This window comes from Dipodomys ordii, unplaced genomic scaffold (assembly GCF_000151885.1).
Source record: "Dipodomys ordii isolate 6190 unplaced genomic scaffold, Dord_2.0 Scaffold17, whole genome shotgun sequence".
NCBI lineage: Eukaryota > Metazoa > Chordata > Mammalia > Rodentia > Heteromyidae > Dipodomys > Dipodomys ordii.
The window spans coordinates 2,434,737-2,452,779 of NW_012267233.1; the positions used below are offsets into that span (position 1 = coordinate 2,434,737).

The following is an 18,043-nucleotide window of genomic DNA, read 5'->3' on the forward strand; positions in this document are numbered from 1 at the left end:
TATAGGAGCACACTGATAAAAAATACAGTTTAGAATATTGAAGGATAATAAGTTGACTTTTTAGCTAGCAAAGTCAAGTGAATAATCCAGACAACTAATAGAAGCACATATCCTGATAAATTGACTTACTGAGTAATGGCTTATAAGTAATTATTGATTTTCCAAGGTTGACTATCCACACAAAGTGCATATGCTTATGTAGGAAATATAAGATAAAAATGAAAGAAATATCAACACAGGTAGAATTTGTTTTTTTTTCTTGTGGTTTTTGCTAAAATCAAATAAAGGAGAGAATAAAGGAGAGAAAAAAACAATATCACTTTGAATCCTTAAGTAAATACTTGTAATGATAGCTATGCCCTTAACATTTATATCATGTAGTTTAAGGGTCAGGAATGGCTTTGTTTAAAAAATGATCCATGGGGATGCAAACAAAGTCTATACTAAGATTTATGATTTGTGACATTCAATCAGGCTATTGCAGGGCATAAGTAATTTACTAGGAAGGTACTAGCAGTTTTGTAAGGTACAGCAGTTCTTTCAAATGAAGGAGTCACAGGTCTCTTCTAGTAAATTATTGATTTAATAGAGCACATTGCTCTTTGTGTGACCTGCAAGAAGTCATCATCACTTTTCAAAGGATCTACCTTGCTTTCTGAGAATAATTTATATATTATATAGTAATTCTCATTATAGAATGTACGTGATAATAAATTACTCATTGCACAAGTAAACAGATATGTGAAATTGTAGGTAGTTTAAGGATGCATTGCATGAATAAGTGTTATAAGATACCTGAACATTCAGGTAATTTTTTTCCTATATATATGGCTGGGTATTCTATTTCCCTAGGTATTGAATTACTTATTGTTTCCCTTTCCTTTTGATTCTTCTTCAACCTATATACACACCTGCTCAAATTACAGTTGGAGTATTTTCATGGGGTTGGCTAGAAACTATAAACCTGGTTGCATCTCATGCTGTTTTCTCTAGAAATAACACACTACCAACTGTATCACTGCATTTATAACTCAGAAGTAAAACAAGTGTGTATATACATATGATCATAAACACATTGAAAACATTTTATTTATATGAATTAAGTAAAAAAAGTGATCTAGGTTCCTGTGACTTATAATAATTAACTGAAAGCAGGAGGATTATGATTCAAAGCCAGCTTGAGAAGAGATTGTGAGACTCCTTTTTGACTGACAGGTTGTCACAGTAGTGCTTTTCAGTTATTCATATATCCATTTATAAGGAAGGCTGACACAGAACATTTCAGTTCCAAGTCAACCTGACCAGGAAAGTCCATAAGACTCTATCTCAGATAAATGGGAAGCCTAAAATAGGGATATTACAATTCAGGCACATGCCCAGTTAGGATGAGAGACCCTGTCCCAAAATAACCAGTAAAAAAATGGGGGGGGGATTCTGGATAAATCATTTAGTGGTAGAGAGAGACTATCTAGCATGCACAAGACTCAGAACTCAAAACCTAGTACTTCAAAAGAAAAACAAAAAGTAATCAGAAAAATAGAAGTAGTAAGAAAAATAATAAGAAATTATTTTTTTTTCAGGGTGATTTCACTCACTCATTGAGACTAACATTTCAGATGGAAAGAATATCGGCATAGGTTTACTACCATGCATGGGATGCAGTTTGCTATTACAGCTGAGGAATTCAATATTAATGTCACCCTCATATTGCAAAATAATAGTATTCATTATAAGTCTAATGTTAAATATATTATCATTCATATAGTATTAATTTGACTATAATGCAACAAATCAGCAAGAAACAAGAATATGTAATAAAAATAGTTTTGTATGCATTTATTAAGATATTTTGAAGTTAAATGAGATGTTTTCTGAGAAAACTTTAATAAAGCAGAACTGTTAGGTTATAAGAATGAAATTCTTTGAGTCTGGGAAAGTGGCTCAGTGGTAGAGTGCTTGCCTTGCATGCATGAGCCCTGGGTTTGATTCCTAAGCACCATAAGCACAAAAAACTGGAAGTGGCTCTGTGGCTCAAGTGGTAAAGTGCTAGCCTTGAGGTGAAGACCTGAGGGATAGTGCCCAGCCCGAGTTCAAGCCCCACAATGGGCAAAAGAACAAACAACAACAACAAAAAAGAATGAAATTCTTATAACAAGATGGTCTTTTGGAGAGCCTGCATTTCACATATATCACACTACAAAGGGAGGAGAAACATGAAAACACATGGGTATTAGAATAAAATCACTAATGAGGGCTGGGAAGGTGAAAGAGCAGAGTGCTTGTTTGGCATGCATGAAGCCCTGGGTTTGATTCCTTAATACCACATAATCAGAAAAAGTTGGAAGTGGTGCTGTAACTCAACTGGTAGAGTAAGATACCTGAGAAAAAGAAACTCAGGGTCAGTGCCCAGGCCCTGAGTTGAAGCCCCAGGATTAGCAAAAAAAAAAAAAAAAATCATTAATGATGGTGTAAGCTTAGGATGATGAGTAGTAGGATGATGGCTGAGGTGATTAGGATGATTGAGTCTTCACTGTTACATGTAAATTGGCAGGAAAGACAGAGAAAAGGGGATACACTTCACAATAAAGCCACAGATCAATGTTGTATTGGACTCCAATTTGGGGAAAATAAGAAATAATGTCATATTTTAAGTAAGCACTGAACACTTTATGTCTCTAAAATAAACTGACTGGCTGGCTAAATATGTATATTCACACACATATAACAAAGTCAAAGGCTATCTACATATCTACACACATATATGATTATATAAAATTATTATAATCATTTGCATAAGCAGTATTATTATAATCAATTACATAAACAGTATAATTATTTTCAAAATGTTAGCATATTTTAGAAACATCCATTTCTTAATTTTTGCCCCTAATGTTCCAGAAAACACTTATCTTAGGTGATGTGACACAGCCATGTAAATCTGTAAGAGAGGCATCATCTTCATTAAAGTTTACTAAAGTTTTGAGCCACAAAAATGAACTTTGTTTACTTTATTGGTCTACTTCCTACACTTAATCATATAGCTGTCTTTTTATAATATATATGTTTAATAAGCATGCTATTAAAATATAGGTTTATGTACTATATAAATTATAGTCAAGATAGGTAAGTGACTGTTGAAGGCATTCTAGTGGTTGTAAGATGTTTCAATAAAACTGCCAGATTGACAAAAGGCCCAAAAGCATGGGAGGAAAGTGTCAAAAAGGATACAGAAGAGATAAATTCTAAGTCCTCCTTGCATTCCCATTGTCTACTCAGTGTTAACCTGACACTTTTTTATGTTAGTTACAACTTGAATAATTATGCTTAGCCACTGCAATATTCTGCATATTGACCATGAATCTGGCTATGTTGGAGGAACAGAACAAAAGAAACAAAATCAGGGCTATTAGTGCAAATGACAAATCTGAGAACATAAGACGAGCATACATTCTGTCTTCTGCCCATGGTTAAAAAGGCCTTCATATTCATAGATGAAATTTTTCAACAAAAGTTGTCTAAAATGTCCACCATGCAAAATAACACAGGAAAACAGTGAAAGCTGACAGGCGCAGATTAATGTGCAATGGCTGAATATTCGTACCTAAGTCACAAGAACTGAACGGGGGAGTTAACAACTCTCATTACTATTTATTCTCCCCAAATATAAAAAATAAAAGCTTTTGCCATGTACATTCAAAGATTTATGATTTTAAGTGTGGAGCACCTGACAATCAAAAAGACAGTTATCAAAACGCACACTGCTCGCTCCTGAATGATTCCCTCATCAGTTACATTATCAGCTGAATAAAGTTATCAGTGCTGAACTAAGAATACACCTGACTACTTTAATCTCAAACAATAATGAGTGATGAGAGCTACGCATCTTTGGTTATTATCATCACTGTCATTTTTTTGTTTCTGGAAAGTTCTAAATTTAGTATGTTTAATTCCAACTCTTTTATACTATTTTATAGAACACACACACACACACACAAATGAAGACCCTAATCAATACAACACTATGTAGTTTGCCTTTCAAATAGATTGCTATATTTTAAACTCCTGGTAGGATTCCACCCAAAGTTGACTTTGAAAACTGTCTCAATTCTCCTAGAGGCAACGAATACACTACTGTAACCAAGTTGTTATTGTTGTTTATTATTCTTCCTCCTCCTTCTCCATCTCACTCCCTTGCTCTCCTCATCCCCCATTCATTCTCCTCTGCCACTCCTACAGCCAATGTCTCTCCTCCCCCACTTCTCTCCTTCTAGCTGTAACTCCTACTGTCTCTTCTCTTCTCCTCCCCTTTCTGCTCCCTTTCCCTCTCCCTTTCCCTTGCTCTCCTGGTATTAGGATTGAATCCAGATGCTCTACCATTTGTGTTACCAACTGAGCTATATTCAAAAACCTCAAAAAGCAAAAACAGTTATTAACTTAACCACCTTTCCAACAGAAATCTTTAATCTAGGTGTTTGTTTCTTCAGCCTTTTTTCTCAAGTCCCAAAGGAACATCACTACTATTATGTAAAATTAGTCATTCTTCTTTTGTTCTGTTCCTTAAGTCATTGTTGACTTGTCGTGACTTCTTAAGATGACATTCTCCTCCATTTTATGATTCTGACTAATCCTTTATATTCCTTATAGATCACTTAGTCTTTTCCCAACTGTAATAATAGATTTTATTCCTTTACTCTACTTCAGAAATTGGCAAACTTTTTGTAAAGGACCAAACTGTGTATATTCTACTACAGAATAGTGTTGTTTGAAAACCTTTAAAAATGCCAGCCACAATTTGTAGAAAGATGCTTTAATTAAAACTAGTCCTAATAACACAATGAACACTTCTGTGATAATTCAAGAAAATAATGAATAATATACTGTTCTCTTTATACAAGGTCAAGCCAAATAACAAACATTGAAACAACATATATTGCAGAAGCTTAGTATTTTCAGCACTGGAGATGCTGAAGCATGAGACTCTATAGAGTTTCAGGGAAGCCTGGGCTACATACAGAAATATTGCTCTGTGTGTGTATGTGTGTGTGTGTTTGAGAGAGAGAGAGAGACAGAGACAGAGACAGAGTCAGGCACACAGACAGAGACAGAGACAGAGAGAGATAGAGATAGAAGAGACACAGAGATACAGAGAGAGACAGACAGACAGGCAGAGGTACAGAGATAAATTGTTAAGAGAGATAGGGGAAGAATAGGAATGAAAGAAGGATGAAGGAAAGGATGGAGGGAGGGAGAAAGAAAGGGAGAGAAGGATCAAGGGAGGGATGGAGGGAGAGAAGCAAGGAATGAAAAGGAATGAAGGAAGAAAATAAAGAGGAAGGAGGAACGAAGGAATGAAGTAATGAAGGAAGGGAAAGAAAAAAAGAATATAAAAGGAAAAGAAAAGAAACAAATTTGGACCTTGTGACTCATGCCTGAGACTGAGAACAGAGGATTTTCTCAATTTAAAGTTAGCTTAAGTAGGAAAATCCAGTAGATACTATTTTCAATTAAGCATCAAAGATTCCAAATTGTTGGTATTGTTCAAGCAGTAGAACACTAATCATAAGCAAGCAAATAAAAGAAGTGTGTGAGGCTCTGATTTCAAGCTACCTATCTACACACACACACACACACACACACACACACACACACACACACACTTAAGGCTTAAGGATGTCAAACCATAAGCTTGAATGTGGGTACAAGAGGTGAGCAGCAGAGGGGAGGAGAATCATGTTGGGGACTGGGATGGGAGAAAATGAGGGAGTAGGTAACACTGTTCAAAATAAATATACTCAATATCTTACATATGTAATTGTAATCCCTCTGTTCATCACCTTAACAATAAAATTTAAAGTTAAAAAACAAAACAAAGCAAGACATGAGCACAAGCAGTGTCATTTTAGCTGCTCATACAGCCAACCTTTGGTAAGACATATCCAGAAAACTTTACACTGCAGTTAAACTAGCCAGTAACTATGACCACCAAAGGCCAAATGACTCCAAACCCTAGTTAACTAGGGCTTTTCCCCAGGAATCTATTTCCAGAATCTAGAGATTCATTCCCCTTTGTTCCCCCATATTGTCAAACATTTCTCACTCCTTCTTTCATCAAACCATTTGCAATGTTTCTATCTTTTTAGTGAAACTTTCTTGTTCCTTGAATGCCAAAATTTTTATTTATATCTGCCTAAACCTTTGGGGTTCTCCAAAATATCCTCTTTGGTTATCTTTACTCCCTGTATCTTGTTTTCAGAGAGATCTCATTCACTTTCAGAATATCCATTCTTCTCTACTCAGCTCTTTCTCTGAGTTTCAGAGCTCTGAATCTTAATGCATCCTGTGTTGTAAATTACATGGCTTTTACCCCATCTTCAAACAAACACACAGGAGCCTACTGTGCCAATAAATCTGTTTCAAGGTCATACTAGCTACTCCTTCAAATTCAAAGGAAATTTATAAAAGCAGGTAAAGTTTGGTGAGAAAACAAAATTCTTAGAGTGGCTGAGAGCATGTGCACTGTCATTCATAGACAACATGTAGAAATGCTTAATTTAATAGCAGCATGATCAGGACTAGACTTGAGTCTAGTTTCAAAGCCTGGCAGCAAGTAATATAATGTCCTACTTACATATGTCATTTCTCATCACTATAAAAAAGTATACTAATTTCCCATTCTTCACATACATACTAAAAACAAGATAATGATCTATTACTTTTAGAAATATTACAATACCCCATTACTTCACTCTATAGAATAATAATTTGAATAATTATGAATATTTGAATGGGGAATTTTCTATTTTTAAAATATTTGAGACTGAACCCAAAGCCTCAAATAGCTAGATCCAATATCACGTTTAGCTGTATAAACTGTATCTACGTGCTTCCATTCCCTGATCCCTATTTGTGCAGAATAAAACATATTTCTAACTTAGAAAAATATTTGAGACTGGAGAAACGTTTTTAAATGTAGAAATAAATTACAAACCTTAAAATCTAGTAATCATTGAAAAGATAGAGTATGGTGATTCATACTTGTAATTGTAATATCAGCACTCAGGAGGCAGAGGTAGGAGAATCCTAGGTTTGAGGCCAGGAAAATGAAACTGTAACATGTCTCAAAATACGTGGATGGAGAGAGAGACTGAGAGAGAGGGATTAAAGAGAGAGAGAGAATAAGAGAGATAATAATTACATGGATAGATGATAAAAGATATTCATAGTGTTAACTTTTAAACATGTCATAAAAACATTATTTTATCACTTTGATTTTTTAGCACCTTGTGGGAGTCGTTCAACAGGATCAGAAGGCACTGTTTTATCACCAAACTATCCAAAAAATTACAGTGTGGGACACAATTGTGTTTATTCTATAGCTGTTCCCAAGGAGTTTGGTAAGTAATATCATCTTACCATTGCTTGTTGCAGACATGCTCAATTTCTTTTCGCTGCATACTATTTGGAAAAAAGTTATAAAAATGTCAATTATCCATAAAATGTTTTACTCAGCAATTCTTTTATGCTGATAGCTTTGTAATAAAATTGTGAGGTGCTTTAATTCCTTTGAATTAACAGTCAAGTATACAGGTAAACAACAATACAAAAATGAAAACAGGATTGTTTTTAATTTTTAAAAATAAGTACACCCAGCAACTCTTAAAGTGCCTTCATATTAGAATTGAATAAAATGAGCCATCACCAGAGCCTAAAGTAGTAGACTCAGCATAAAATCAAACATAGAACAAAATCACAACAATAACAAAAGCATTTGCAAAACAAACAATCACATATCTCTAGTCTTACAGTTGGCAAAAACAATTCAGGAATATAGGGTTTGTCTAGTTTCTTGGACAGCTATGGATATAAAAAGACAACAAAGGCCATTTCAGCTTGTTTTGTCAACCTGCCAGTCTATTCTCCATTGGCACTAAGAAAGAGCCATGTCCTTTGCTGCCTTCTGTCTCCTGATCACAAGTCTTAGAAGTAATCTATATGGCTTCTAAGGGTTTTGGATCTGAGATCCAGCTGGACCTAAACCAGATTAAATTCCATTTATGCATGTATAGGCAAGGGAAATTTAGTGAGCACTGAAGTATAAGTCTGAAAGTTCATAAACTTCTAGAATTTAGATTTACAGCATTGCATTGCAATGTGGTAAAGGATATGTTTAAGCTGTCATGAATGTCTGGGTCTAATTGACTCAGTATTCTAGCAGAAGAACATGGATTTAATCATTAATGCTTGTTGGGTAACATCTCGCTTTATCATTCTTGTGCTGCTGAAAAATAAAATAAGCTGATGCTTCCAGTCCAATTTCTAAAAACCAGTTATGACTTATATATCCTCCTTTACTGTCCTTATAGTCAATTCAGAAATCTCCAACTTTACTGAAAGCATTGTCAGTAGAGGTGAAATATTAAACCTTTATTGTTAACATTCAGATAGAAGGATGGTGCCAGATTGGCAAGATTTTCTTTCTATACTGTGCAAAGCATTTCCTTTCCCTTGCCTTATTTAGTGATTGGCTGAATGAGATTTGAGCTGTTTGGGTGTGCTGAGAAGGAAAGTTTAGAAAGAAAATTATATCCTTCACTGGGTTCAACTTTTGCCTTTTGTGCCTAAGACAGTCTTCCCTCTACTAGGATTTATAATCCCCAGATGCCAAACATGTTACCTGGCTACGGACAAAATGCTAGCAATGGTTGTCCAGAAAGCTGCATGACTCTGAGTTCTCTTTGAAAGCTATTCATTTGTTCTCTATCATCGTGGGGAAGCTTGGTGGCCAAAACGATGAGAAAGATATAAATCAACCATCCTATTTTTTGCCGTCTATACATGCTGATCTCCCTGGAGATCATTGACTGAAGTAGCTTTTGTATAGACTCCACAAGAAAAAGGGGAAAAAAACATACTGAGTAAAATAAAGTAAATTCAAAGATTTTGAAATCATGTAATATTTATTTGAAATGTTATTGTAAAATGAGTTCAATCTTCAATGTAAACTTGATACAAAACTTCGGGACATTTTAAAGTATTATTCATTTATTTTAGCAGAAACTATTCATTTTTGGATTTATTGTATTACAACCAACTGCATTTTGACTTATTGGTAATGAAAATGATTTTAGTTCTGAAATTTTATCATTTTGAATTCTAATATATATATATGTGTGTATATGCATATATACACACATATATATACATACACACATATATATTCATATATATTTATAAACTCTTGGATACCAATTTTATCTCTTACCTCTTTGTTCTCTGAAAACAGCTATGTAATAGACAAGTTACATAGCCTCCTTGAGACTAATTCATTTTCTGTAAATGGGAACCATTTGGTCAACAGAGAATAGTTGTAAAGAATAAATGAGATTACAAATCAAAGGAATGTTTTACATACTTCATTAAACATTGTGCTTAAGAATTCTAGCTTTAGCAGGCACCAATGGCTCCTGCTGGTAATCCTAGCTATTCAGGAGGCTGATATCTGAGGATTGCCCTTTGAGCCAGCTTGGGCAGGAACGATTGTGAGACTCTATTAACGATTAATTGCCTAAACACTGGAATTGAAGCTGTGGCTCAAGTGGTAGATTGTCAACACTGAGCAAAAGAGCGAAGGGATATTGACCAGGCCCTGAACTCAAGCCCCACTCTGGCACAATCAAAAGACTGCTTGAAGCCTTTCTTTCCTCTCAAACAGTGATGCTAACATCATAGGGTTATTTATAATAAAATACCATAATGAGTATGACTGGCTGGTACAATATATAATCGTACACATACACACATCAGTTCCCATGCACGCTCACTTTGGGTTCACATTCCTGTAGAATGTCCCTAGTTTCAGCTATTCCCCTCCGAAAGTAGAAATAAAATGACCTTTATGGTCACCTCCGACTTGGGTGTTAAAAGTAGCCTGAATAAAACTAACACAGTTATTTCTGTTATTTTTTAAAATGATTCTGTTATTTAAAAAAAAAGCATGAGAAGAAATACTTTAAGTTTCCCTTTGCTAATGGATTTTTACTCATCTGAATCATCCAATAATCCTTTATAAGTTTCTCACAGTACAGTAGTAAAATTAAATAAATACTGATAGCTGACTTCTTCTTACCCTTATCTTCTCAATGAGAGATGAGATAATCATAAAATGTTCAGTGGTCCTTGACAAATCAAACTCCTGTTTTCCTGCTGATTCATCTCAATCTCAGTTTGTCATAATTCTCTGCTGTTGCCATTCGGCCATACTAACCTGTTTCTTACTGCTTTTTGGTATGGCTCTATCACATATTATTTCTCCTATTTTCTCTGTTCCTTTCCTTTGTTCAAAATTATAATTATTTTTTTATATCTTGTATAAGTGGATGCTCTTAGAACTTGACTCTTAAATTGTTTTGTGCATTATCTGTTAAATATGCTCAGTTTGTTCACAGCAATTGCATTTTGAACAGGAGTTACAGTTCCAAAATAGTTATGTAAAGAGAAAATCATATATAATCAACATTATTGATGCAAGATTTTTTTTTACTCATGGGAGATAATCTGCATGATTTTCCATTTATTCACGTAGTCTTTCTGGAAGATTAATGGAATATTTTTCTAAATGTAGAAATTTAGATGAGTCCTTTAAAAAGATACCAGATGAGCTAGTTGTGTTTTATAGGTTATATCAGATTATGTGTTTTTTTTTTAATTTTTCCTAATGCAAAGTTGAATTCAACTAAATTTAAAATGTGATTCCTGATTTATTGAGTACATATTATTTTGCTACATTTCTACTTTTCTATTTTTCTGGATAAGAAAATGTAGACTCTTACTATTTGCATAAGTGCTTTTATATATAATTTAAACTTTATATATGAGATTCAGCTAGCACTGAAAGAATACTAGTGGTTTTATTTCCCTAACAAAAAAAAGGGATTGATTGAATTCCAATCACTATAGTTTTACTAAATTCCTTCCATAATATTAAACAAATGCATTTGACTTTTATAATTAAAAAATACTTAATAAAATTTGAATTTTCTTTCCACTTCCAAGTTTTAATCATAAGTTGATATCCATTTTTGGTTTGGTTGTTAAATATTTATGCATTATTTTAAAGTGCTGAAATATGAAAACAGACTTATTTTAACTTTGTTGTAGAATTGGTACTTTAGAATGTGGTTATTTTCAGGGAGAAAATACTTTATTAATGCACAAATATGCCCAAAGCACAAGGATCTTAAGTTGTATTGCAGAGAAGTGGAAATTAGCAAAATTGAGGCTGAAGAAACAAAATTAGAAATAAGATATTAGCCAATGGATTAGAGGCCAACCAATGAATCTGAGAATAATGTTTGTTTTGTTGATTTTTTCCCCTGGGATTGAAGATGCTAATGTATTTTAAATTAAAGTGCAGTGAAGAAGACTCCATTGAGAGGATAAAGGTGAATATTTGAGATAAATCAACTATTAGTAGAATATGGATTTTCCAAAACTATGAGCTTATTTGTAATTCAAGATAAAGGATTTATAATTAGTAACAATTAATTTCATATCGAATTAGTTTCATGTGGAATGTGACTGTTGGATTTCTCATCCTTATCAATTTTCTGATGTCCATTTCTCTTCCATGAGAATATTCTGTGGAAGAAGGTATAGTAAAGCTACTTTAGAAAAGTGCTACAAACTCAATGGATGAGGACAGTGGGCATTGATAGTGCATTTTGGAAGCCATATGCCTAAAACTAAGGTGTTCTCTTCTTAGCCTCTTTGTATCTTCTGATGGCTGCAAGTAATCCTAAATTGTGATCTGTGTTCACAAATCATTTTAGGAACCCTGTGTGACTAGCTGTGTTTATATATGGCTGTTTTCTTCTCTTCTTATGACAACACCATTTACTACATTTACAGCCACATGGACCTTGTTTTTAAATATGATGACATTCTGAACTTTCAGGTTAAACTGTGTTTGGGATTACTAATGAACCCACCACAGTAGATATCTATTGGGTATCTGGATATTCTTATGTCAAAAATCTTAATTTTAAATTAAAATATCTTCACATAAGTTTATAAATATGAAGATGATTAGGCATGCTTGCATAATGGGTTCTAATTTTACATATCCAGTTTTTCATGATAATGCATTATGAATGCATTATGTTCAGAGTCACTCTTTTTCATCTTTCTGCTCCCTCCCACCTACCAATTTCTCCTACATTGTCACATTAAGTGACTATATTTGTTCACTAATACCTATTCTCATTCCTTCATTCCTCATCCATTAATCTGCATTCAGAGATTTAAATTATTTTGTTCTGTGTGCATTTGCCTTTTAAATATATACAGCTGGCTTTTTCCCTGTTGATCTATCTATGTGTGTGCTTTTTAAAATGTACTCTTTAACTAATCTTTATCTAATTTATGTGCAGTTATTTGTCTTTATAATTAATTCAGTAATTGATTATGACTAAGTTCTCCAATATTTTAGTAACTAAGTATTTAAGGCCCTTTCTGTATGCTCACTAGATGTATAAGTAATATTATTGACATTTTATTTTTCCTGGTGGGAAATTTTCAGTAATGAGTGACCCTTCTGAAGATGATCAGTAAAGGTGATTTAGCTTGTTTGGTATTTTTTTTTTTTAATCGGTCATGGGGTTAAACTCTGGGTTTGGGCAGCTCAAAGCGAACACTCTACCTCTTGAGCTACAACACTATTTCCAGTTTTCTAGTGATTTATTGGGGATCAGAGTCTCACAGACTTTCCTGCCCAGGCTGGCTTTGAACCGTGATCCTCAGATGTCAGCCTCCTGAATAGCTAGGATTACAGGCATGAGCCACTAGTGCTTCATGAGCCACTGGTACTTCATTTTTTAACATTACAGTTGCTTCAAAATCAATGGCATTCTTTTGTAAATACTAAATTTATTCAGTGGGGACAAACAGTTTTCAAAACATACATGTTCATTCAATATTTGCACTTACTATGGATCATCACTTGTTAGATTTGTAGCAATTGATAAGAAAGCTTTTAGGTATTCAATCTGTTTTTATTTTAATATCACTAAGCAGAAGTGAATTGCTTCTTTTGTACTTGTAAGAAAGAAAACCATCATTTTTTGAGCATATGATTTTTATATCACAACATCCAAAAGTACACCAAATCTGTTTCTCTAATTTGCTTTAAAAATGATGGTTTAGATAAAAGTCTCAATATAATATATTAGAAATGATTAGACTTCATTTAATAAATCTGCAAAGATAATGGGCACACTCTTATTTATAGATAATGACTATCATTTGTACACAGCAAGTAACAGGAAATATGCTAAAATATTTTACTTAAAGGAATATACTCAAACACATAAAGTTAATCAAATTCTTATCAAGAAAACTGCAAATATAGACTCATGTGCAACAGAATAATAAAATAAATTATGACATTAAATATTATCACTTATAATCTATAATTTTAATGAAGATGTGACTATATATATTTATATTTGTAGTTACACTATTTGATTCTTAAGTATAACATAAGCATGAAATATGGGTTTAGCTTTTAGTTATATTTGTTCAAAATGCATCTATTCCCTTACCCGCTAGACAAATTTACCTGTATACCTAGAAGCAAGATTCCATATATCCCCACTTCTATTATCTGGATGATTTATCATTCTGAAATTCATATGTTAAAAACTCTCTTAAGAAACTGTACAGGGTTTCTAACTCAAGACTTTATGTTGTAGGTAGATGCTTTACCACTTTGAGCCACACTCCAGGCACTTTCTGCTTATTATTATTCAGCTAGATAAAGTTTTATATTTTTATCCAGTTTGGCCTGCAAAATGTTTCTTTTACATAAGTACCAATATCCTCCGTCCATCCTTTCCTCCTTCCTCCCCTCACCCTCTTTCTTTCTCTTTCTCTCTCTTCTCTCTCTTTTTCTTTCTCTTTCTTTCCTTCCTTCCCTCCCTCCCTCCTGTCTCTGTCTCTCTCTCTGTCTCTCTGTCTCTGTCTCTGTCTCTGTCTCTGTCTCTGTCTCTCTCTCTTTCTTGCAATTAGAAGCACATATTATGAGGAATGAGGTGCATGCCGTGTTACCTAGTCTGGAACTCAAGAATGCATGGAATCTGTCTCAGTACTATAGTTACAATGCAAATGAAAACATGTGTTGCCCAGGCGCAGGTTGACTCATGCCCGTAATCTCAGGAGCTACTCAGGAGGCTGAGATCTGAGGAAAACTATTCAAAGCCAGCCTGGGGAAGGAAAGTCCATGAGACCCTTATCTCCAATTAACCACCAGAAAGCCGGAATTGTCACTGTGGCTCAAGAGCTAGAGCGCTAGCCTTGAGCTGAAGAGCTGAAGGACAGCGCCCAGGCCAAGTTCAAGCCACATAACTGAAAAAAAAATGCGTTATTGATTATATTTTGGTTAACTATGAAGGAAGTGCCTTTTAGAGATGTTTATCTCATAAGAGACAACTTTGGTATGGAAACGTTTCCATTGGCTTTTCTACATGACTATATGATTGACTCTGACTTCAGGGTCTGGACAAACAAGTAGCTGGACCTGTTAACTAGAACACTGGCACTGATCTTTAGATCACTTACCTAGGATGGATTGGTTGTAGTATTAAAACTCATATGTCTCTAGAGTTCAATCTTATAATAAGTCATAATATAAGACTGAAGTATACAAACTTGATTTACTATTTAGTCTATTAATCCCCAAAAGCTCCCCTGGTTGCTAATATTTCCAAAAGAAGGTGGCCTAATGCAAAGTGTGACTAAGAACTCAGAATAAGTAAGTGTTATATATCAGAGAATATTGGTTTGGCTCCGACATGTAGGTAGTTATAACATTTTACTTAGCAAAGATTACTAAACATTATTCTTATACTACCCAAGGCAGAAGAGGCCTGAGTTTGGAGGGTCAGAGACTCAGGGCCCCTGAAAGATGCATTTCCATGAGAGCCTAGTGTTGTAGATATGAATTGACACTGTAATGCCAATCTGAGATGAGGTTGATAAAGAGAATTTCTTATGTTAAAAGTCTATAGGCCGTCCACAAGCTATCCTGAATGAACCAGAGACTTTCTGAGGTGTGAGAGGAAGTTATTGAGATCTCTACACTGAAGCAGTTTCTTAGAGAAAATGTCAGTGATATTACAATTTTGAAAGTATCTTGAATCATTTTCTGTTGGATAATTTGCTGCTATCATTATAAGTTGGTATAAGTTAAATTATAAATGAGGAATTTGATTTCCTCAAATGTTTTAAGCTAGTTCTAAAATTATGATATTGTGAGGGCCACTAATTGTTTCTTGGCATTATAAGGCTTGGTATGGTATAACTGACAAAACATTCTCTGGAATATATCTGAGATACAGAGGCCTGATGTTATGTGTGGGCCAATGGAATTTATTCTGTTTGTGGGCTCTTTTGTAATGATGTTGGGGTATTAAATGTGAGAAATGAATATACATGGAGGATAATGACATCAGAGTGGTTTTCTTATCTGTGCTTCCCCAAAATGTTGGATGTTGTTCCCATCTTTTTTTTTTTTTATTGCAGAAATCGCAGTTGCTAGGCTACTAAGTACCCAAGAGTTAGCCAGTTAATTCAAAGCATTTCCTTTTAAATAGAAAGCAAAAAGGCATTATGGCATCATTGCTATCACCAAAGTTGAAAACTAAATATATTTTGAAATAGACACTAACCAGAACATGTGACTGTAATCAATTATAGCAGGAAATTTACCAGTTTAGACTAGAAAAAGTCATTTCAACAATATTCATTGCTAGACTTCACATGGAGAGACAATAGTTTTTCACCATTTGGCACCATTCATTTTTCCCCCACATTTAACAAAAGCCAAATCAAATTTTAAACTGGAGGGATAGTTATGATAATCATCTCCCTTTTTTACATTTTTGCCAGAGCTTCCATAAACACCAAGGCATATTTTTGGCAATACAATAATTCTGATGATTAAGGTGAGGAATACTCCCATGTTGATAATTTTATATTTCATAAATCTTTTAGCTTACAGGATCTGCCTTATTTAAAGTTAGTAATATTTCCAGGGATATCTTTAAAATAAGCTTCTGTACCAATTAAGACTGTAAAAGTATTCCAGTTAGTGCAGCTCAATATGTGTCAAAAATCCATACATGTAACATATGCACAGATAGAAAAAAATGATCTCAAACTAACAATTTTATGTTATAAAATTTGTGATAAATGTTGGATTTCTAATTGGATCACACTGGTAGTTCTACGTCAAATTTACTTTCCTCAATTCATATGTAGATTTTAATTCCCTTTTCTTTTTCTTTTTGGTGTGTGTGTGTTTTTTAGTTTTCCTTTTATTTTCACTAATTGAGTTATTATACTAGTTATTATATTGGTTATCTTTTGTTCCTCTTTATGTTCTGTCTTCCACACTCCAATAACTAACAAGAGACTTCAGGATGTTTCCATAAGGAATTAGTTGCTATGTTTTGTCCACATGTAATAGTTAAAGTTTAGCTTGAATAAACTCCTTTGGCTTACTTTATGGTTGCAAAAATGTTTTTCTCTATAAACCAGAATATCAAGATCATTCTTTCAAGGATGTATGCAACTATATTAACAAAGCCATCTTATGTGGTCTTCTTAAGATAGTTGCTTTTAGGAATTTAGAGCTTAACAGTTGAAGTAATAAGGTGGCCTTCTATATAATTGGCTACCTAATAGGCTCATGTAGTGTACAATTATCAACATCTGCTGCATATTCTGTAAAGAGAGATAGTGCCTAGATGATACACACAACCAAAAGTCATGATTTAAGAATCAGTCCTCTGAATCTAACATTAATCATAGTGTGCACCATATCAAAACCTAAATTCAGTATAGGCCACAAAGACACCCAGGCTATGACGTACATTACGAGGCTTACTTTAAAGTAGACTCAACTCTTGTTTCTAAATGTTCCTAGCATATTACAACTTCTGAGTTACTTTAATAAAAGTTATGATAAAGGTTCAGTAGAATTCGCCAAATGCAGTACCAAGCAGAATAGCCCAACGTACGAGTTTGCCAGCAGGTAAAGTAGATATTTACAGAGACACATTATGAGAAACTCGTGGTTGTCATCTTCATTTCTGAGACATTCCCCTGCTTGCATCTATCTTTGTCATCATTGTAAGGTTGATTTGGATTCTGAGACTGATAACATCATAAAAAATTTGTTATTCATTTATGAGGCTATTTCGAGAGATTAAGGAAAAGCTCAAACCAGGTAAGAAAGGCCTGGGTTGGTAAGAAAAGGAATCCAGTTTTGGAGTTTCGTTCTGGCTTTGTTCCAGGGGTGGTATTGGATTAATGCTCTTATTTGTAGAACAGAATTTACATGATTTAAACTTCCTACTGTTACCAAAGGGAGAGAATTCAGGTTTCCTAATCAGCTCACCATCCACAAAACAGAGAATAGAGAGTAGAGGAGTTTGAAATAATTAGCAATCAAATGTCACAAATGATTTCAAAATTTACTATGAGCTATAATTCATAAAAAGTATTTATATATGGTATCAATTGATATAGTCCTTATACACCAGATCTTTCTGTTTTCATTGTTTACATAGGCTTGTTACACTTCAAAGTTGTTTCCTTTTCATTTGCAGTAAAATGGCTATAATAAGCTCTAGAATGTGATCAGATGAATTTTCATGATAAGTGTCCAATGATCTGCTAGGGTCACATGAGGAATGTCTCTTTCCTTCAGTGTGTAATGAGTTGGAATGTGGATATTTCACATTTTAATAATTTCTAAAGCAGTCATTGGATTCAGTTGTGATTAATAATTCAGAAGATATCTCTGGAAAATATTCTTCAGGGATATATAGCTAGATTGTTTAGGTAGTGGTGATGTTTCTCCATGCTGGTCTTGAAACATATGTCTCTTTTATTACTTGTTTCACATGACCATCATTTCAATTGTGCCATAAAACTGCTTCATGCCAATTGGCATCAGATTGCTGAAGTTAGTGGTGAAGTAAGG

The 18,043-nt window shown here is 34.0% G+C and overlaps 1 protein-coding gene across 3 annotated transcripts in view; it reads left to right on the plus strand.

Annotated features, from left to right (window-relative positions):
• Csmd3 (CUB and Sushi multiple domains 3) overlaps positions 1 to 18,043 on the plus strand; it is a 929,488-nt gene that overhangs the window by 721,248 nt on the left and 190,197 nt on the right. For all 3 annotated transcript variants that reach the window (XM_013012565.1, XM_013012564.1, XM_013012566.1), the window contains one exon: positions 7,278 to 7,394. In XM_013012565.1, coding sequence (XP_012868019.1) covers positions 7,278 to 7,394 — 117 coding nt within the window. The remainder of the gene's footprint in view (positions 1 to 7,277; positions 7,395 to 18,043) is intronic.